Raw genomic sequence first — 21,593 nt, 5'->3', positions numbered from 1 at the left:
TGAGATGACTACTTATGTATGAAAGAAGAAAAGGAACTACATAACTTTGTACTGACCTTTTGGACTGTCCTCAAATCTTTGGTTTTTGTGAAATCTTAGATAATTCAAAAAGTTGTTTAAATGAAACTATCTTAAATGAATCTGCTAACGCCTCATTAACATATTTCAAACTGGACGCCGCTTTGTTTGAAGTCACAAACCAAAAAGGTCACAGACTGTCAGTTTAATCCTCAACAATACACCGCATTTCATAAAACATTTTTTTAATATAATCTCAATCTAAAAGTAACTATTTACCCTAAAGCCATCAAATAAATATAGTGGAGTAAGTATATCAAAAACGTACACAAGTAAATGTAATTTCTCTGTGATGTGTCATTCTGCCCCCTCCTCTCTCCTCTCCCTGTAGTAGATCATCTCAGACAGGAATGTAGTCTCTTCTTGTTTACTAACCCAGGCCTGACAGAGGTTTCATCGTCTACAGTCTACAGTACTTCACTCCCTCACCTCCATGCCTGTACCCTTTTTCTATACAAGGAGTCACATTTATATTACAACTTTGCGACAAATTGGGCATACATCTTTTTATTGACCAAGTTCAAGTGTGACGGCACCAGAAAGCCATTCAGTAAACATAAAGTCCTTTTGTAAGACAGTAGAAAAACAAAGCCTTGGTCCTTTCATATTCAACAGCATGTAAGTAATGTAATACTTCTCATAATTGTTAAAAACAACTAACTGAATATTTTATCAGTGTTTATATGTAGTTAAACAGACTGTTTAAACCACCAGTGTGTCATGGTTATTTAAAACTGCTGGAAAAAGGAGGCATCTGTTTTTAAAATGAGCTCAGAGTTTCTTTTGTTTCTGCAGAAATCAGTTTTTGTCCTGCTGTTTTTGTGTCCTTTGCGGTGTTATGTTTGCTCCTCACTGCATCTGTGAGAGGAGCTGCTCTCTGCGCTCTGCATTGATGAAGAAGCGTAGTTTCCGTGGCAACAGCCTGATCTCTACAGGCATGGCCTCGTATTCTTCGTTGTCGATGTTGTAAAAGCCACCGGTACCCTGCAGAGTCGGAAAGTCAAAATGAAATACACCAAACTTCAGCCTGCAGACTGTATAACATGAGCACAGTCCTGAAATAGTTTTGATTTGATTTGATGAGACACAGTACATTAGGATCAAATCGCTTAAAGGTCCTATGGGTAGAATTTAGTGGCATCTAGTGGAACAGACTTGGCAGAAATTGAATATAATATTCATAAGTATGTTTTAATTAGTGTATAATCAAATAACACATGCTTGGAAGGGGATGGTAGGGGTATTCATTTGGTTGCAATTTGCAACCTCACCACTAGATGCCGCTAAATCCTTCACACTGGTCCTTAAAAGGGCTACTGACCTCAGGCAGTTGCAGCTGACAAGCACTGGCTTCCAGTTTTGTGGAACCTTTAGTGAATATAGTTGGGTCCTCTTCTTTTTTATTTCTGTAATAAAGAACAAGGACTTTGTTTTACTTTTGCATGACGACTCTGTAGGAACTTTCATGATATATGTTTTATCTCAATAGAGTTGATTGCAGTGCAGTAGAATAATAAACTACTGACCCAACAGTGATGAACTCGCCCACAGTGAAGTCGTCTGGCTCTGCGCAGATCATCAGCGAGTCATTTACGCGCTGCAAGTTCAAATAAACAGAAAAAAAGACATACATTAGAAGTAGAAGGAGAAGATTTAAAGGAACAGATAGATATTTGGCTTTTTTTAAAAATGTACTTTTAGACTGACCATCTCAACTGGGTTTTTGTTGTGCGTTTGAATAAAAAGCTCTACTGAAGATATCTGCTGCTCCTCCCACTTCTCTGGCTCTTCTTCTTTTGGGGGCTCTGAATAAACACACAAACCAAAAACATGACTGTGGAAGTCACCATTTTGAATGATTAAGATTTGATATCAAAACAATCCTTCACCATACCTTCAACAGGCGGGTACCAGTAGTTCTTCAGTCTGCGGCCAATGCGATGGAGCAGGCTGGGTCTGGAGGGCTTCTGAGGGGGCAGGTCAGGGGGGCGAAGAGTGGGCGACAGGTATGTCACGGAGACTTCCCGGACCAAGGGCCACTCCTGAAAGATTTTACAACAGTACATCATCGTTGGTTGATTGTTGAAAATGCAACATTCTCCTACAATGTGCAATATAACTTTCCTGGATTTATAAGCTGCAGTGGTTTTCATTGATGTCATTGGCCTCATCGTGGCTTTTTTGTTGGTGTTTTTGTTGTTATGTATGTCAGTTTTATTGAGAGATAAATGTTTTGTGATGCAATAAAAACAAATTTAAGGGGACAATTAAGTATATCTTATCTTATCTTATCTGTCTTTGTCCACAGAATCATTACAGTCAGTAATCCTGAGGAAGGCATAAACTGATTACATCTACTGTGTTTGTAGACTGCTGAGTCAATGAGATACCAACATATTTTACTAAAGCTGATGACGGCCTACATTTTGTGTTGATCTTTTTAAACATGACCCCAAATTACACCCATATACATCAGGTATTCAGTGACCATAGTAAGTTTAGACAAAACCTGTTACTTCTTACCTGTAGAGTGCTGAACCAATGAGCTGCACTTGTCTTCAGTGGTCCAAGGTACCAATATCTATGTGGAAATATCATATAAATCATTATTATGTATAGGGGATTATGTCATGGTTAACCCAAAGTTATAATTTGAGGGACTAATAGTGTGATCTTACTTGCTGATTTTTGCAGCCACATCTCTAAAAGCGCCCCAACGCAGTCCTGTCAGAGCAAAGACCGGCTGCTCTTTCTCTCCCTAGAAACACACACACAGCAACTCTCCAGTCCAAATACTGCTATTACGAACTAAACAAGATTCTCTCATGACAATTTCCCTGACATTTCATATTACACAGTGTGAATTAATTCCAAAACAAATGTCTTCAATTATTTCTTCATTTATCCAGAAGTAAACAAACATCTGCATTTAAGACATTCTCACTTTGATTTGAAGCACATCCAGCGGCACCGTTTCTCCCTTCAGAATGGACAGTGTTGCTGATGTTATGTCTCTGGAAAGACAAGTTGAAGCTTATGTTGAAGCTCCATATTGTTTACTAAAGGAGCCACATCCTATATAGGGTTGGAACTATACATTGTCTGTTACAAAAATGTCCTTAAATCATCCATAATTGTGAAAAACAGTGAAAATAAAACAGAGTAAAATTATCATCAGAATCTTCCACAGCTCAAGTTAACGCTTTCAAATGTTTTGATTTTACAGTGATATAAATCATCACATGTATAAGATTGTGTGATGAATAAATCTGGATTCATTTTGCCGAGATACTCACTTGACCTTGTTGTCACTGAGGAGGTGCAGACCTGGACTCAGAGTATTGCGAGATCCCAGTGGAATGAATCCAATTGGTATATTACTGAATGCATCCTGTAGTCATAAAACACCCATCAGTGAAAGTGATCAACATTTTTGATTCATTTCTACTCATCTTATTTAGCAGCCAGTTAACAGAGATAATGAGATCATGATAACGGATCAACACATATAGCGTATAACACCTACTTGATCTGGCCTACGCAGTAAACCAGTGATGACTTCCTGCAAGGTGCCATCCCCTCCAGCCACGATCAGCATGTCTGTCTGTTCCATAAGGTCCACCAGTTTTTTTGCCTGACCTTCATAATCTGTCTGTAGAGGAACAAACAAAATATAAACATGATCTTACATTGGGGGACGAATACTGGAGTCATTAATAGTACAGAATGATGTATTTTATTTTACAATTAAACAACAAATGACACCTTGACTATTGTAATCTCCACACCAGCCAGTTGTAAAATGGGAACAGCATTCTTTTCAAACAGATTGTTGGCTTTCCTGTGGAGGATTGAGACAAGGAGTTATTCAGAGAGAAAGAGAGCGAGAGAGAGAAAAGGCTCATTTAAAAATGATATTAGATGTGTGTCTTCTTACCCACTGCAAGCTGCAGGGTTCAAGATCACAGTGGCTTTTCTCAGCCGCTCCTGTGGTGCTATCAGTTGACGTCCATACTCCTAACAGACATGATGATGAGGTTTTTAAACACTTGAGAAACACATTGGTTTATATGTTGCTGCTGGATGACAGTACATAGTGATGTCTTACCCTGGCCTCTAGACAAGCCTCTCTCCGCAGAACATTGTCACTAAAAAAAGACACAAAATATGAGACACATAAACAGGCCTGTGTGCACTATGCAGTCCGTGAAAATACTATAACCTGTTGGATATACTCACCAGTGTTTACCGTACAGCCAGTACCCTCCGTAAGACAGGGCACACGTAGCAAACGTGGACTTCTTCCAATGATTCCGCAGAGTCTTAAACACTTTCACGACCCGCGCCATTATTGTAGTTCAAATACCCCCTAACCCACTTTAATGCCACACAACATTTAAACTGCGGTGCTTGTTTTATGTCATTGGTGATAGATTTTACTCTCAGCGGTCACCGCACTGTAGCTGTCACAGCAACACGGTATGGACATGTTGGTGTTACGTCAAAATAGTCCGAGTCAACCCAAGGGGGAACAAATATTTGTTCCGCGTGTGGTTCATTAACGTGTCACAGTGAAACAGAATAATTGCTTAATAGAAAATACTATCTGCACGAGAGGTAGATTTGTAAGATAGTAAATAAACATAAAATATACAAGAAGTCCAGATAAATTACTTTTAGGCTACATCCGCGCTGGAAGACTACAATTCCCATCCAAGGGGTGTGAGGACCTTGCCTGAAGAGATAGTATAGAACTGCAGTGCTGATTAAAACGATGTAGCTGGCTTGTTTACTCAGTATACATATAAAATGAGAGGTGGCATTTTTTTGTTCAACTAATGTGACAGAAACATGTTTATGAAAACGTGATTATTTTAAATTTCACACCGGCACAAGACTAGACGCTTCCGTCCAGTTTTCAGAGTGTATCATGGCGGCGCAGATGGCGGTAAATTCGGGTATGAACTATATTTATTTTATTTAGTAACATAACTGCGTTAATTTCCAGTCACAGTTGCTGAATGATATTTCACAGCTAAGCATATACATGTTCCTCTTATAGTGTCGTTTTTGTCTTGTGTCCAATGTTTTGACCACATGGTGAGAGCTCACTCAAGGCTGCTAGGCTAACCTAACCTAGCCTAGCCTGCAGCTCAACGCCAGGTTAGCGTTGATTTAAACATAAACGTAGTTGGCAGACAAACACATTTACACCTAACATGTTTTTACATTAAAATAAGGCTATTCACGCAGCTTGACTGTTCTGAACCTCTCCAACACTCGTTAAAAGGCTCGACTGACGAGTTTACTTTACTTGGAAGCAAAACTGAAACAAACTGATTTGTTAAAAGAAATATTTGGCATGTGTGGCATGTTTGTTTTGTTGTGTCACGCCTTCTTGAACTGACTAATGTTACAATTATTAAAGTCCGCTTCTTTTTAGCCACCAACTGAACTCAGCTCGGTGCTCCTCTCAGTGTCAGTTGTTTACTTTTGGACTGATTTGTTTGTACAAACTTCATAGTTGTCTCTTAGTGGTAACGATAACTAGACATGGCAAGTCATTATTAATTGTGTGAAGTGAATAACGAACCGAAAACTACAATAACAAACATAAAAGGTAAAGGAATGCTTATGATTAAGTAATTTAATATTAAGGTAAGTTAATTGGTGATCGTCCGTTTCGTATGGTCACAAGATGTATACATCAGAACCACAACACTAACCCATTGTCAATGTTATGAGGCAGTCATTTCCCAAAATCAGACCTGTCAGAGACAACTACGTTAGATTTTAAAACGGCTTTATTGAGCATAATCATATTTATAGGCCAAGTATGTTTACACATACAAGGAATTTAACTCTGGTTTAGTGTCTGTCAGTGTAATTATCCACAGCACAACTATCTTAAGAAAGCTTGTTTAATCATAGAGATGCACAGGGCAAGAGATGTCAGTGCCAATGAATGAATGAATGAATGAATGCCTTCCGCTTAAACACACACTTACATACACACACTTAAAATAGAATAACTGTTAAATAAGTACAAGTATGGTTATTAGAAACATAAGAAGAGCGCTAGAAGTCAGGTGTGTGCATGTGTGAAGAGACAAGACCTTTGAGAGCTCATGTCTTCATGTAGGAGCCAGTCTGTGGGGGCCACTGAAGGAGCTGTGGGAGACAGTGGACGGTGCTGTGTTGAGGAGGCAGCCAGAGAGCGTCCACCTCCTCGACCTGCAGCTGAAGAAACACAAACCGCATTTTCTGTCACTCTTTAAGAACCCGGTGAGATGTTGCACTAACACAAACTGTGACATGATGGACATTTCATGTTTGAATGTTAAAATAACCTTCCTGTGTAGCCTGCAATGGTCTGTGTGTAGACAGGACTCATTTTTCAATTTAAACTGTGTCTGAAACATCCAATATAATTTTTAGCCTAAGAGTGCAGAGCAGAGAGAGAAGGTGCGTAAAGCCAGCACAGAAGGCATCGCCATCCAAGGTCAGCAGGGGTCACGTCTCCTTCCAGAGCAGCTTCTTTCAGAGGCCTTCATCCTCAGTGATCTGTTTGATATTGGAGAGCTGGCAGCTTTGGAACTTCTGTTGGCAGGTAAAGAAAAACACATGAAATGCAAGTTTGGTATTTATAAAAAAATATACAAATGTGGTGTATTATGTTGTGTTCACTCATTTGTGTTTATAGTGGCTATTTTGTTTTTGATAAGGAGAGAAAGCCTTGTATGATTTACAGATGGCTGATATTTCACATACTTGATTCTCTGAATATCTTTGTTTTTCTCCAGGTGAACACCAGCAGCCCCATTTTCCAGGTCTGACACGAGGACTAGTGGCTGTGCTCCTCTACTGGGATGGGAGACTTTGTGTAGCCAACTCTCTGCGCACGCTAATCCAGTCACGCCACGGAAAGACCTTCACCCTTGATCTGAGGTAATAATGCTGTCTCCTCATGCTGCTTTTAGTATTAAACAATGACTAAAATTCTAAAAAGCTCCACGTGAAGTAATTTTCCTTTTTTATTTCAATTTTTAAAACTCTCACATAATCACCTGTACTATTGATTGTTTTCTCACTTAGTGGGGAGCTGGTGGCTTTGACAACACGTTTTACAGATGAACTGGTGAGCCAGGGTCTGACGAAACGCATCCTTACCCTGGTGTCAGAGATTAGTGTGACGCGGGAGTTTGAACGGCTGCAGAAGGAGCGAGGCCTCGGAAATGAAAAGCACAGGAAAGAGGTGGGAGCAAAGTTTTTGTGTTAGTTTGACTCAAATGTAATCCTGTTCACATTTATCATGAACACACAAAGAGGAATATTGACAGTATTTAACTAACAACTAATAATTCCTTTCCAAACTCAAATATATCTTAGAAAACTAGATAAACCAGAAAATGTTGAGATTTGCAAAGCTGTAATCTGATTTTGGACCTTTTTTTTTCTTTTCTTTTTTTCTTCCAACTGATTAATCAATTATTCAAAGAAAATAGTTGGTGATTAATTCAGTAGTTGGCTGCTAATTGATTTATAGACTGAAGTATTTTTAACTTTGATTCTTCCCCAGGTTTCTGACCTCATCAAAGAATGTCGACAGGCCCTGGCAGACAGTCTGTTTTCATGGACTTGCCAATCACCTTTGACTAAAGATGACACCTTGGCTCTCATTGGCCACCTGGAGACAGTGACAGCTCAAGCTGACGGCTCATTGGACAGTGTGAACCTGGCTCTTGTCATGGCGCTGCTCTACTGCTTGGATGTCAGCTTCATAGAGCAGGGGACTGAAGATAGAGAAGGTGAAAACACATTTATCACCTGCACTGTCTTCATGTTGACCTTTTTATTGACGTCACTTGTTAAATCCACTACAAACTTTGAACTTGTGTGTTGTGTGTCTGTAGATCTGCTGCAGGCGCTGCCCCTGCTGACAGAGAGGCAGTATGTGTCTGCGGTGCACAGTCGTCTGATGGACGGACAGCCATGGAAGCTTCCAGGTCTGCAGGCTGTGTGTCGGCTAGCCTGGGCTCTGTCTCTGAGGGTCCTTTCACAGCTACCACAAGGCTCTGGTAAGGCTCCCATTTCTTGGACATGCATTGAATATGTCTTCTAACCATTTGAAGTAAAACCTTTTGAAGAAATGTAAAAATATACACAATTTAAACGTAGTATGTTTGCATGTGTGTGCCGTGCAGCCCTGGTTGAGTTCACTGAGGCAGATGAGGCTCTGGCTGACCAGGCTCTACTGGGAGACGTCTTCCTGTTTATGAAGGAGGGCATTCTGGCATGTGAGAATTTTGCACACGAAGAGTTTTTTATCCGCCGCCTTCATTCACTCATCACCGACTTCCTGGCACTAATGCCAATGAAGGTGAGTGATGGAATAGGTGTCCTCCTACATCAATGTATTTGTATGGATATCATGTTGTAAAGGCCACTTGCCAGAATTACACATTATCTGATTGGTTATGAAGTTGAATTCCTTTTTGTTGTTGTGTTTTTTTTGTAGGTGAAGCAACTACGTAACCGTGCGGATGAGGATGCCCGTCTGGTGCACATGTCCCTACAGATGGACAGTGAGCTTCCATCGTCACTGCGCAAGGATTTAGACCACCTCATGAACCTTGTTAGTCTTCTTTACACACCTTTGTGCATGATTAATTTAAATGATGACGTTATCTTCAAAATGATACAGAGATTGGATGTACTAAGTAGAAAATTAACAACAGAAAATCTTGAGCGGTAAATGCTTAGATTTAACTTGTTAGTCACTGTGTGGGCACCTTTTTGTTTTTGTTTTTTTCAGATAGGAGAGTTTTACAGTAAGGACCCATTTGGGTTGGAGCTGGGTCTGGAGTTCTGGTGTCCCACAGAGTCACTCCAGCATACCTCCTTGCAGGGATCCTATCTGGGAATGGCACTGCAAAGGCCTCCACATAAACAGGTATGGGTAGTGTTCTCCTTGTCCCAGCAAAAGTCTGACTGTGCTGACACAGACAATATTTGTAAAATGTATTTTTTTTAAAATGCCAAAATGTAACTTTCTGTTGTTATTGTTTCCTGTTCTTTGGTGCAGGTGGTGTTGTCCAAGTTTGTACGTCAGATGGGAGACCTTCTGCCTTCCACCCTCTATATACCCTATCTCCGTATGCTAAAAGGTCTCGCCAATGGTCCTCAGTGTGCCCACTACTGCTTCAGCCTGCTCAAAACCAATGGAGCCACACACAGTAAGATCAGAGCTTTGCCATAAATTGAAAGACTTGATCTGCGATTATTGTATCCACTTTTTTTGTTGTATTATGTTGTTCAATAGTTATTATGAAAGGGCAGATGTACAAACTTCATATCAAATCCTAAGACTGTACTTTCAGGGTCAGTGTGTCAGTTTAACTTGAAATGTGGGTGACATGAACCACAGACTGAAAAAGGCCATTGCTTCAGTTTAATGCATATCCAAATACATTCCAATTAACTTGGTGTACATTTCTGCAGGTGACAACATCCAGGGAGTATCAGGCAGCCCGGTGTCCTGGGAACACTTCTTTCACTCCCTTATGCTCTACCATGAAAACCTGCGAAGAGATCTTCCAAATCCAGATGCAGCACAGTACCGCCACCCACCACTGAGGGGCATCACCCAAAGAGAGTTGGAAGGGCTCACCTCATTTTTGCAGTTACTCACTGCCATTATTACATGGGTATGTCACAAAGATATTAGTTGTTGTGTTCATATTACTTTATGTTGATGTTTTATTGCCTGTAGGAAAACTTGTTAATATTCTGGTGGCTGAGATTGTTTTAGTTAACTCATAATCTGATTTTTTGCATGTTGTGTGTGTTTTTACAGAGTGAAAATGCTAGACTGGCATTGTGCGAGCATCCTCAGTGGACCCCCGTCGTAGTGATGTTGGGGCTGCTACAGTGCAGCGTCCCGCCCGTCCTGAAGGCTGAGCTTCTGCTCTGCCTGGCAGCCTTTGGAAAGTCACCAGAGATCGCTGCTTCTCTCTGGCAGTCACTGGAGTACACTCAGGTAGGCCTTTATAAATGTATACAGCTGCATTTTAACAGCATTTGTCATATGAATAATGGACTTCTGTGAAATGCTGAAGATCCAGTCTAAAGTTGTATTATTCAATTAAGGGCTGAAGTATTACATTTTTTTTTAAAGATTTTGCAGTGCTGAAAAGAAACAATCTTAATTATCAGCTCTTCTCTTATTCTTGTCAAAAACATGTGATTCTTTTACTGGTGTGAGTTTTGCTGTCAGGTGTATTTTTGTGGTCAATCTTCTGAAGTTTTGTAACTTCATGTTCTTTTATCATAGATCCTTCAGACAGTGCGAGCCCCAGGGCAGAGGCAGGCAGCTGGAATTGAGGTGAGTGTTTTGTTGTTGTTGTTTTGTGTTGAGTGAATAAAATGCTCAATTCCCACCACTCAGTTTGAAGTAACAGTTAAAGAAAGGTAAAAAAGTAGGTTTATCATTTTAAACAGCAAAGATTTATACTACATGGAGCTGTCAAGATCAGTTTTAATTTTTTTAGCAACACAACATTTGAATGTTGCCCTATGGGAGAAATTCAAATCTGATTTTTAAGATTCAGAAGTGATGCGATACAAAATAATGCAGACAAAACACATGTGAGTTGATGTCATTAAATGTTACATTTGTGGTCAAATTAGCACTTTGCTCTAGTAATTGGGTCTCTCATGCTAAGCTGCATAATAGATTATTTATCTTGTTTTATGTGGTGGTTCTGATCATCAATAAAAATCCATCAGAATCTCTCCTATCATGCAACACCCTTCCATGTTGAAGCTGTCATATCACTTGTTAGGAGGTCACAGACTTGGCTGGCAAACGTTCTGACTTGTTTTCTGGCTCTCAGGTGGAGCTGAATGAGATCGAGTCGAGCTGTGAGGAGTACCCGCTGACACGAGGCTTCTGTCACCTGATCAGCACGTTGGTGGAGAGCAGTCTGCCTGTTAATTTGGGTGCAGGACTGCGCGTGCCAGGCTTCCAGCCCTACCTCAACTTTTTGCGTGACTCTGTGTTCCTCGCCTTCCCCACGAGAGCGTATCGTCATCCAGCTGAGAAGGTAAAGTGTCTTTACGAGATGACGACATGTAACCGAACTGCAACATGTACGTGTGCTCTTTTACCTTCACATATGTATTTTTCTTTTTTTCCTTTGCCTTCACTCAGTGGGAGGTTGCTGACTCGGTCCTGGAAGTGTTCCACAAGCTGCTGCGAGACTACGAGCCGCAGCCGTCAGACTTTGTCCAGGAGATGGTGGAGCTGCAGGGCGAGCAGGTCCAAGCCCACAAGCCCCCCGGGCACAGCATCATGTTCCATCTGCTCAACGACTCGCCCATGCTGGCGCTCTGCCTCAGCCTGCTGGAGGAGGGTGTGCGCCAGCTGGACACTTATGCACCCTTCCCTGGTGAGAGAACATACGCAGCTGCTGTCAGAGAAAGAGAGATCGCTTGTGGGTATAGTTGTTTATTCTGACGACACGCTACATTACTCCTCCCCTACAGGTAAGAAGCACTTGGAGTCGGCGGTGCTGCACTGCCTGTGCCTGCTGGACTTGGCTCTGCAGAAGGAAGTGGTGTTCATGGATCTCCTCAGAGAGAGCCAGTCCTCCCTGCTGGTTTCCCCATTAGAGCAGCTCCTACAGGGGGTCAGTCCTCAAACCCGCAGGGCTGATCACATCGTCAATATTGCCAGGTAAGAGCATCCAGGTGGTGCCACACGCTGTGATACTGACCCTGTGGTTGTGATTTTTGTTTTTTGAGTCAGATCGTGCTTGTCTTTCCTGTCTCCATTCTTTACTAGTTAGTAGAGTTTTTAAATGTCAGACCTGACTAGGAGTCACTGCAGGTCATATATCAAGTAATTATACTCTTTAAAAAGCAGAATGAGATAACTAAGTTCTGTTTTCCCTTGGCAGGTATCTGTACCACAGCAGCTCCAACCCAGAAGCTGCCTTCCAGAGTGCCAAGATCCTGCGTCGTATCGCTAACTACCCCAACATCCAGACTAGACTGGTGGGAGATTTCACACACGACCAGGTACATGCAAGTCTGAAGCCTACATACTTCTCACATAACGATACAGGCTATTCTACAAGACGATAAGCAAAAAGAAAAATATTGTACAGTAGTTTTATATATTATTACTCGCATATTTTACTTATCCCGCTTTTGATATAGACCTTTCAATCAATTAAATTAACCCAGAGTTCTTTTTAAAACATATTTTTACTTTTAATGTGTTAAAGTTGTTGAGTTTTTTTTTTTTTTTCAATCTCTGTCCCTCAGACGGTGAGTAACAAGCTGATGGCAGGCTTCGTGGAGTGTCTGGACAACGAAGAAGCAGAGGAAGGAACAGAGAAAGGAGATGGTAAGAGTATTTGTCAAGTATTTGCCTAAACATTGTAACATCTTCTGCATTAGTTTTTAATACTGCAAAATTCTGAACTTGTGTATTAAAACGATCACACTTGGACCCACCTTCCTCTTACATTCCCAGACTCAGACGCACAAAAGAAAGTGGCAAGAATACGACACGAAACCCAGATTCACATCTTGAACCTTCTCATCACCTCTTTGGAGCTGAAGACGCCCAATCTGGCCCTGTATCTCCTGGGCTACGAAGTCAAGAAGCCTGTGTCCTCAACCAACCTCCAGGATCCAGGTCAGACCACAACCACAGCCTCTGACATGCTGTTGTGATTTTTTTCTTTTCTTTTTGGCATAATAATTTCTTTCAGGTAGCAGAGTTATCAGAGGGTTATTATGTAATTGACCTCACGATGCGTTTTGTGTGTTACAGGTGTGTTGGGATGTCCACGGAGCTGCCTGCACGCCATCCTGAGTCTGCTGCAGAGAGGCACAGAGAAGCGATCTGGACCTGTACTCACACAGCAGGCCCCACACCTCGCTGAGCTCTGCTATCAGGTCTGCTCCATTTTCTACTCTGAATGCTCAGATGTGACAGACTTTGACATGTAGATCAGTCTCAGTAGCATCTTTACTTTTGCTTCTCATGCCTTGTTGTATAAATATGCATTTGGAATTGGAACTATTGTGTGCTCTATCTGATGACTGATCTCCCTCTTTCAGGTGATCTACCAGCTGTGTGCCTGCTCAGACACATCTGGACCCACCATGCGCTATTTGAGGACCAGCCAGGACTTCCTGTTCTCTCACCTGCGGCACTTACCCTACATCCTGCCCAGTAAGTACAGGGTCACTCTTTATCCCTTTGGCCCTAAAATATGTAATGAAAAGAGCAGAAATAATCCGTTTCCTGCCAAAAGGAGATAATGAATGCAAAATGTGTGTCCTTGAAATCTAAATGTAAAACACAAAGCCAGGAAATGGCATAAATAAAGAACCCCTATAATTTTACAAAGGTGTAGTACCATTGAAAATCCAAACTACCATCCACACGTTTGACCTTGTTGACTGTATTTATGTCGCTGTTGAAATGTGTTGTTGAATATACAATAACAGCACGTTGTCTTTTCTTCTCATGGCCTTGACTCTGCTTTGTGCTGCCCTCAGGTAACCAGATCGCAGCCCTATCACAGATGTCTTGGCTCATGAAAACGGCTGCAATCGAGCTGAGGGTGACCTCGCTGAACCGCCAGCGTTCACACACACAACGCCTTGTCAGTCTTCTGCTGGATGACCAACCACACACTCAGCATACAGGTATGGGGTGTTTGTAAGTCTTTTAAGGGAAGAGAGGTTTGATTCTCCAAATATAAAGTCTTAATTGTTATGTTTTCAGTGGATAAATATGTTATACTTCCCTCGTTGAAGTTCTTTCTTTTTTTATGACATCTGTCCTTTTTATTTTTCACTTTTATTGGTTTTACAGAAATTTATATGAGATGCCATTCTTAATAGTAACTTAAAAGAACTGTGTGCATCCTTACATGCATGCTCAAACAACAATCACCATGATTGCACAACAAAGCTACTTAATGCGTTAACCTAACAATCTCATCATTTTTCTTTTTAGCAGATGGAGAATCAGGAATGGAGGAAGAGACCAGATCAGTCAGTGGTTTCCTGCACTTTGACACAGTTTCTAAAGGTTTGTTAATCCTTTGTACCCATTTCTGCTGATTATAACTAGCTAAATACAGCCTGATGATTAAGGACCTTGTTTCTTCAGAGTTATACCAGAGTCATTTTGACTCTTATCTTGTCCTGGTTTGATCCCGTCAGTGCGCAGGAAGTTGCTGAGTGTGCTGGATGCCATCGAGTTCAGTCAGGATATGCCAGAGCTGCTGCAGTTAGACTTCTTCGAGCGCACTCAAATAGAGCAGGTGATCTCCAACTGTGAGCATGTCAACGAGCAAGGACACACTGTGTGCAATGTTAAGGTGAGTTTGTAGGTTAAACATGTGATCTCCTCATTCTCTGCTATATTGTTTCATGTTAAACAGTTGTTTTGTGTTTGATCTTCCATTGAACTGTAGTTTTATGTCATTATGTTTCAATTTTCCTCACAGTTGCTTCACAGAGTGCTGGTTGCTGAGGTAAATGCACTGCAAGGAATGGCAGCCATTGGACAGAGACCCCTGTTAATGGAGGTGAGTGAACTCAAACTAGTGTGTTGTAACATTCGCCCATTAGCGTGTGGGCCAGGAATCAGGCATTGGACATTTTTTAAATGTAATCTCTTTTCATGCTGTGTGTATTCTCCTAGGAGGTGAACTCCATCCTGCAGCAGGTGGTGGAACGTAACCGTGTCCGTCGGAGTCTGAGTGCAAAACGACACGCACTGCAATCCTGGAGGAGCCTGGTAGAGACGCTGCTGACCGCCTGCCCTGCTGATCTCATACCTCCTGAAGACAGACAGCTCATCATCAGAGACCTGCTGCTAGACCTGCATGATAAGGTCAGTGAGGATGTTTGTAAAACCACTCCATACTTGTAGTAAGAAACATAATTAAGGATGTAATGGATTTTATTCAGCATTCATTACATCACTGCAGGTGACTTTCTACATGAGTAAGAGTTGTAAATGTTGCCGTGTGTTGTCCAGGTATTATCTGAGGATGCAGCAGGAGAACTGATGCCCATTGTTGCTGGAGCAGTCTTCACTCTCACTGCCCACCTCAGCCAGTCAGTGCTGTCTGAGCAGCAGCAAGGGGTGGGATTAGAAACATCTTCTGGCTTCGCCTCAATCGCCAACTCTGCCCTACACCTGATCCTCCGCAAGCTGCTGGACTTCATCCTTTGTACTGGTTCGTGATTACTTTTTATTTCTCTCATAAAATCACATTTTTGCATGTCTGACCATTCAGGCTACACTATTAGAGACAGAGTCATTACCATTCATACAAGATCTGTTTACAATTGTAGTTTTCAACATATGGCTATTAAAACAGGGTTGATGTTATTTATTTTAAAGTGGTTGCTGCAGTTTTGTGTTTATGTGGGAGATTCAGATCTCTTATAATGCTCTTAAGTGTGAGCTTCAAAACATTAACTGTGAACTGACAGATTTCGTCATTTTCAGGGCTCTTTTGAGTTCATATTAACTAGGATAAATATCAGTCTGATTACATTTTATAATATGGTTGTTCTTTGCACTAAAAGGAGGTGGATACCAGCGTCTGCGTGCTCACTTGTACGGCTCTCTGTTGTATTACCTTCAAATCGCCCAGAAACCTGAAGAACCAGACACTCTGCAGACAGGTACTACACAGAAACATTAAAAGACAGATTACGGATAATATGTAGAGTTTATTTTAATTATATTTGATGTGTTTTTGTCGTATAAATTGTCAGACTGCTGGACATATTTTGCATGAGTCCCATTCTATTATTTCAAAGAGACGCTGTCCAGAGTTTGTGTGGTCTTCTGAGAAACTCTTTGTCTGTGCCTCTAGCTGGGAAGGCAATGTGGGAGCGTCTCACAGCTCCCGAAGACGGTTTTTCCAAACTGCAGAGAGAGAACCTCGCCATCATCGAGAGCTATGGCAAAGCCCTCATGGAGGTGGTGTGCAGGGACGCCTGCGACGGCCATGAAATTAGCAGGGTAAGAGCACAATATGACTCATGTACTTATTCTGGTAGTTTTAGTCTCACACTGACATGAAATTAACATTGTGTTATCACTGGAAAATATATACAAATTTCTGTTTAGAGGCTTAATATGCATGAGAGATTTCAGTCTAAGTGGCTGCGACAAACACTGCTGTATTTTATTCACAACCGTTTGACATGGTGCCTGACAGTGATGCACACAGGTATGAATGTGGAAAGGGAAGAAGAAAGTGTGAAAATATGCCTAGAAAAAGAATTGACAACTGTTTGTCAAGTTTGTCATCATTCTTCCCCATCTCCCTTGTCTGTCAGATGTTAGCTCTAGCCGTGCTGGACCGAATCCTGTCCATAGACCGTCAGAATCAGTGGCTGGTGTACGTCTGCAACAGCGGCTACCTGCGGTCATTAGTGGAAAGCCTGAGACAGGATGACACCGCCCTGCAGAGCCTGCTTACGCCTCAGCCCCCTCTTCTCAAACCACTCTACATCTATGAGAGCAAAATGGTGAGAAGTACTGCTGCTCACTTTAAGCACTGTTTTCTTTGTGTTGACTTGTTCCAAAGACTAACCCTAAAATCCCCACAGGACCAGCAGACCACTGTCTGTCTGTCGAGTACAGGATAGTGAAGGAACAAGTTTTGCTGTGTGTTTTTTAGGCTCTACTGACTCGTGTGGCTAAGACGGGCCAGGGAGCTGTGGAGCTGCTGCGCTGTGGCCTGGTGGCACAGCTGATAGAGTGCCAGGTGTTTGACATGGTGCCTGACAGCGATGCACACAGGTATGAATGTGGAAAGGGAAGAAGAAAGTGTCTTTACAAGTGTGAAAATATGCCTAGAAAAAGAATAATTTCTTACACTTAGATCTGACTTCTCAATTGATTGGTGTAAAGAATGAAACTAAATATTTTTAATAAAATCCTCACTAAAATACAATAAAAGCAGATAGAAAAATATGGACATTTTGAACATGTTAATCAGCATCTTGTCCCTGAAGGAAAAAGTCAGATATCCCTCTTGACTTCAGTCCTGTTCCCTTGTGGTCTACAGAGTGATGAGGGACCCATCTGGCTTCATCCCAAGCCCTATGGACCGCTACAGGCAGATTCTTTTACCGACCCTGAGGCTCTTCCAGGTGATCCTGACCTCCACCACTATGAATCACCAGCAGGGGGCAGCACAGGTAAGCATATACACTATATCACACAGACTGGTCTTTTTCACGTATTTAATGTAAATTTAACTGTGAAAATTGTAAAGGTCAGCAGGTTAATAATAAGTCCATTACATCATTAAATGCTGTTAGGTTCTGTTTACCCTTACTGGATTTGATGATGCAGATGTTTGTTTGGTCAGCAAAGAGAAAGCAGGATAAGGACATATCTTGGACAACGTGAAATTGCAATTTATCAGAAAGCAACTTAACATGCATCATGGAAACTGTTAATGTGCTACACCTGAATATTTACTCTGATTAAGTGAAATAATATCAAAGCATTCTTATTACTTTCACACCATGCAATAATCACATCTATTGATGTGCAATATTTCTTATTAAGTCTATACTACATCTATTATCATTGTTACTCTATACTTTTTATATGCATATATTTATAAACTTGTGTGATGAGTGTTGTACTGTGTTTTTAATGCACCACCCAGGAGTAGTGCTTTTGTTGTATTTACAATACAATGACAACAAAGGCTTTCTATTTCTGACAGTAAACAAAGCACAGTGTGTGCTCTCACAAGTTCTGGTATCTAGGTAGTTTTAAGGGTTAGGGTTAGTTTTAACTGTAAACTTGCATTCGAACTATTTGATAACCCTGTTTATGTGTGTGTGTAGGTTCTTCAGTGGCTGATAGTCCATGCAGACACCATTCAGTCCCTGTTGCGCTGTCAGGAGCTCAGTATGGGAGCTTTGCAGGAGCTCTCTTTGCTTACTGGCATCATCAGTAAGACAGCTCTGCCAGGTATAAAAATAACCAGTCACATCAACCTGAAAGTGTCTCTTTTTATTCACATTGCTATCCAGTTTCTGCAAACCACATATTCACGTCTGCGACTCAGTGAGCAGTGTCGATCATGTACTGCTTTGTCTCTCAGGTACCCTTGAGATGGGCGGAGAGGTGAACAGTGCGGCTCTTATGGAGTTCCAAGGTCACATCAATAGATTCCAGGTTAGATTGCTAGTGTTGTTTTCATATAATATACATGTTTCTTTAGTCTTTTGGACAGTCTCACTTACAACTTTCTTATCCATTCCATTGCCAACTTCTCTATCCCTGTTAATGCCCTTGCTTTTGCTGATATGTGTGTGTTTTTTTCTTTTCTTTTTTCATTAGCGTCTGTGTCTGTCCCTGCTCGGTCGTCTGGCAGGCAGTGAGCGGGAGAGGTTGCTAAAGCAGGCTGAGATTGCTGCACCTGGAGAGTCAGCAGAACGAGAGGAGATGGAAGTTGCCATGCAACAGGTTTGAGGAAAAGTGTTCTTTAGTAATAAGAGATAGATTACTAATGGAGTAATGAGAGTTATATGGGTGAGGGAGGGTGACGGTTTGGTCTCCTTGAGTTGTATTCTCAGTGACTTCCCTTTTAAGCAAATAGAAGTCACTACGTATACCAACATTGCAATCAACAGTGGGAAGATTGCATTGAAATGTGTGTGGAGTCTAATCTCCATATTCATGATTATTCATCAGTTCTCCAATGTCAGTGACCTGAGTGGTGTTGTCCTCTGTCCCCAGGTGTGTGCTAACATCATGGAATACTGCCAAACGTTGCTGCTGCAGAGCTCAGCTCAGGCTCAGTTCAGCATCTGTCTCTTCAGCCCCTCTGGCAGTGAGCCAGCTGGCAGGGATGGAGGCCGTGCAGGTCAGTGATAATCTGCCCGTAGTCAAGAAGGGGAAAGGGAATTGTACATAAACAAACTAAATGTTCTACTTTTTTATTGTATTAGTTTCTCCCATTGTAAATTAAGTCTTTCTCATTGTCTGAAATCTGATCTGTTCATTTCGAAAACCAAAATCTCTTGAGGTTCTTTAGCTTTCATCATCAGCACTTATTTACTTCCACAAGTATGAGACTGAACCCTGCAGCTCTTCTATTAATTTATCTTTTAGATCTCTTGTCAACCCTGCCATCAATGGCTCACTCTCGGGCCCCCAGCCTGGGCCTGGTCCTATACCTGCTCAAGAATAGTGCTGCTGATTTCTTCCGGTTCCACCAGAGTCACAGACAGAGCCTGGGCAAGCTGCAGAGCCTGGATCAGCTGCCTCCTGAGGAGCTCAAGGAGGTAATGATGGACCAACACACTAATCCACTCTGTCTCACACCCACACACACAAAACAACTTTGTATTAGTTTGCAGGGTTACGTTAATTAAAGAATTAAAGAAGCATCCTTGCTTTATTTTAAGGATCGTATTGGCTCCAGTATGTATTGTCTTCAGTTCTAACCACAGACATCTTCTCTATAGTTGTGCCAAGGCCTGGTTTCAGGCCCAGGAGGGGTGGAGAAAATCTCATCAGTCCAGAGGAGCTTGCTGGCCAAGAGACGACTGGTCCAGCTGATCAACAACAGAGCCAAGCTGCTGGCCCTGTGCTCCTGTATCCTTCAGCACAGTTGCAGTCAGAGAACAAACAGTGTTAAACTAAGTTATTTTCTTTCTTTCTTTCTTTTTTTTTTTACCTCTTTTTAGCGTGCCAGAATTAAAAATCAACTCCTCCCTTATCTTAGGCTAGTTTGCCATATGGAGTTTTCTGTAATGAGTCGCTGTGAAATGCCTTAACCTGCCTCTTCCTCAGATGTTATCGAGACTTGCTTGTTTGTTTTGTGGCGCCACCTGGAGTACTACCTGTTGCATTGTACCCCCACTGACCCCAAGGACTCCCTGCTACCTGGAGCCAGTTTATATAGATCACGCCTGACAGATGGTGAGACAAGATGAAACACAAATGTTTTAATTGTTTCTGCTCACTGGCTGTGGATTTGGGTGCATTCAGTTTGATTTGTAATCACCTTTATTTATATTTATTTTCTTCAGACTCATTTGGTGGTTTGCAGTCGAGTGCAAGTCGTGGACTCGGTCTCTCCCGAGTTAGTCAGCAAGATCTAGACCTGGTAAGAAATGGCTATAAACTGGTTACTAGCTGCATGAGCATGTTGCACATTTGAATATACTTTGACACTAAATAAGTAATATATAAACAGTAATCCTAATCCTTCTTTTTTCTCCTCTCTGTGTGTGTGTGTGTGTGTGTGTGTGTGTGTGTGTGTGTGTGTGTGTGTGTGTGTGTGTGTGTGTGTGTGTGTGTGTGTGTGTGTGTGTGTGTGTGTGTGTGTGTGTGTGTGTGTGTGTGTGTGTGTGTGTGTGTGTGTGTGTGTGTGTGTGTGTGTGTGTAGCTGAAGAGTGACATGGGTGCAGGTTTCGGGGAGGCTCTGCAGCGGAAGCTTTTGGAGGTGGAAGGCTTATACAGCCAAGTCCGCTCCAGGTACACCTTCATCCAGGCTCTGGTCCGCAGAATCAGAGGCCTGCTGCGACAAGCCAAAAGCTGAGACAGACACACACAACACACAAACAAAGAAAGACTGGCTAACATCTCAATTTCCTCCTTTCTTACTTAATCAAAACACCACAAAACTTTCTTAAGGACTCTGACTTTTTGTCAATTTGCTTTTTCTGACAGCATCACTCCTTTTTACTCTTTCACTTGTTCTCTTGAGTTATAATGTTATGTTAACGCCATCACAGCATGTGGTGCATCCTTAACAACCAGTCAAAATTATGTTGACGAATGCTGTGCAAGGAGCGTTCCTCGAAGAAGTGAGAAAACGTAACTTGCAGGACACTTATGAATTATTTTGTAGTTAAGATGAATTTGATATTCTTGTTTGGTCTGATTTTTTTTCTTTTGTGAAAATAAATGTTTTCTAAATCTGTTACATGCTTGTCTTATTCACACAGACAACACACACAAAAATATCAGAACATTTAAGTTTTAAAATAGTTGGTAATGGCAAACTGGAGTCATAGCATGCTGACATTGAGTTGGGCGAGTATACAAAGTGTGTATGAATAGAAAAATCTTTCCTGTTCAAGATTACCTTCTTTTATTCTGACATTTCTCTTAGCTCATACTTCTTTTGGCTCGTACAGCTATAGGTATCATGCTTCTTTTTAAAGGCTTCACTTATCACATACTTCTCCAGAGAGTCAACCACTTCTGACAAACAGAATATGCCGACTTCACCTATTTTTATTTGCATGTCTGGGGTGACTCATAGTGAAGTGTCGTATCAGGAGAAGCAAAACACGGAACCAAAAAAAAGGCTTCTGTGTGAAAGTAACATCACGATGGCTCACAAAGTGTTCAACACTGCTTTAACCTGCCCTGATAGAAACTGTGAAAATAACATTACAAACAGGCTAGATCCACATAA

At 41.6% G+C, this 21,593-nt stretch overlaps 2 protein-coding genes across 2 annotated transcripts; one reads left to right on the top strand and one right to left on the bottom strand.

The window, feature by feature from the left end:
- Positions 1 to 576: 576 nt before the first annotated feature.
- On the bottom strand, positions 577 to 4,564 carry agk (acylglycerol kinase). The gene is made up of 14 exons (XM_053318975.1): positions 4,318 to 4,564; positions 4,187 to 4,226; positions 4,016 to 4,095; positions 3,844 to 3,919; positions 3,605 to 3,730; positions 3,375 to 3,469; positions 3,023 to 3,092; positions 2,757 to 2,836; positions 2,602 to 2,659; positions 1,973 to 2,120; positions 1,786 to 1,883; positions 1,605 to 1,675; positions 1,400 to 1,484; positions 577 to 1,062 (listed from the first exon to the last, which is right to left on the bottom strand). The coding sequence occupies exons 1-14, from the start codon at positions 4,425 to 4,427 to the stop codon at positions 928 to 930; spliced, it is 1,272 nt and encodes a 423-aa protein (XP_053174950.1). The 5' UTR covers positions 4,428 to 4,564; the 3' UTR covers positions 577 to 927.
- Positions 4,565 to 4,955: 391 nt separating this feature from the next.
- nup205 (nucleoporin 205) lies at positions 4,956 to 21,086 on the top strand. The gene is made up of 42 exons (XM_053319431.1): positions 4,956 to 5,036; positions 6,221 to 6,363; positions 6,517 to 6,688; positions 6,882 to 7,026; positions 7,174 to 7,333; positions 7,658 to 7,886; positions 7,992 to 8,156; positions 8,283 to 8,458; positions 8,597 to 8,713; positions 8,894 to 9,031; positions 9,164 to 9,314; positions 9,580 to 9,785; positions 9,935 to 10,117; positions 10,412 to 10,462; positions 10,974 to 11,183; positions 11,291 to 11,528; positions 11,626 to 11,815; positions 12,039 to 12,159; positions 12,409 to 12,490; positions 12,620 to 12,784; positions 12,923 to 13,047; positions 13,213 to 13,327; positions 13,657 to 13,806; positions 14,120 to 14,194; positions 14,329 to 14,486; positions 14,616 to 14,696; positions 14,813 to 15,004; positions 15,152 to 15,353; positions 15,709 to 15,807; positions 16,002 to 16,150; positions 16,471 to 16,662; positions 16,815 to 16,936; positions 17,205 to 17,337; positions 18,001 to 18,127; positions 18,261 to 18,334; positions 18,500 to 18,625; positions 18,899 to 19,025; positions 19,274 to 19,446; positions 19,630 to 19,759; positions 19,958 to 20,086; positions 20,197 to 20,273; positions 20,556 to 21,086. Exons 1-42 carry the CDS (start codon positions 5,009 to 5,011, stop codon positions 20,706 to 20,708), a joined length of 5,979 nt encoding a protein of 1,992 aa, XP_053175406.1. The 5' UTR covers positions 4,956 to 5,008; the 3' UTR covers positions 20,709 to 21,086.
- The last annotated feature ends 507 nt before the right edge of the window (positions 21,087 to 21,593 follow it).

The sequence above is a fragment of the Scomber japonicus genome, chromosome 5 (assembly GCF_027409825.1).
Source record: "Scomber japonicus isolate fScoJap1 chromosome 5, fScoJap1.pri, whole genome shotgun sequence".
NCBI lineage: Eukaryota > Metazoa > Chordata > Actinopteri > Scombriformes > Scombridae > Scomber > Scomber japonicus.
The sequence above is the reverse complement of the archived record's forward strand: the minus strand, read 5'-3'. Positions and strand labels throughout refer to the sequence as shown.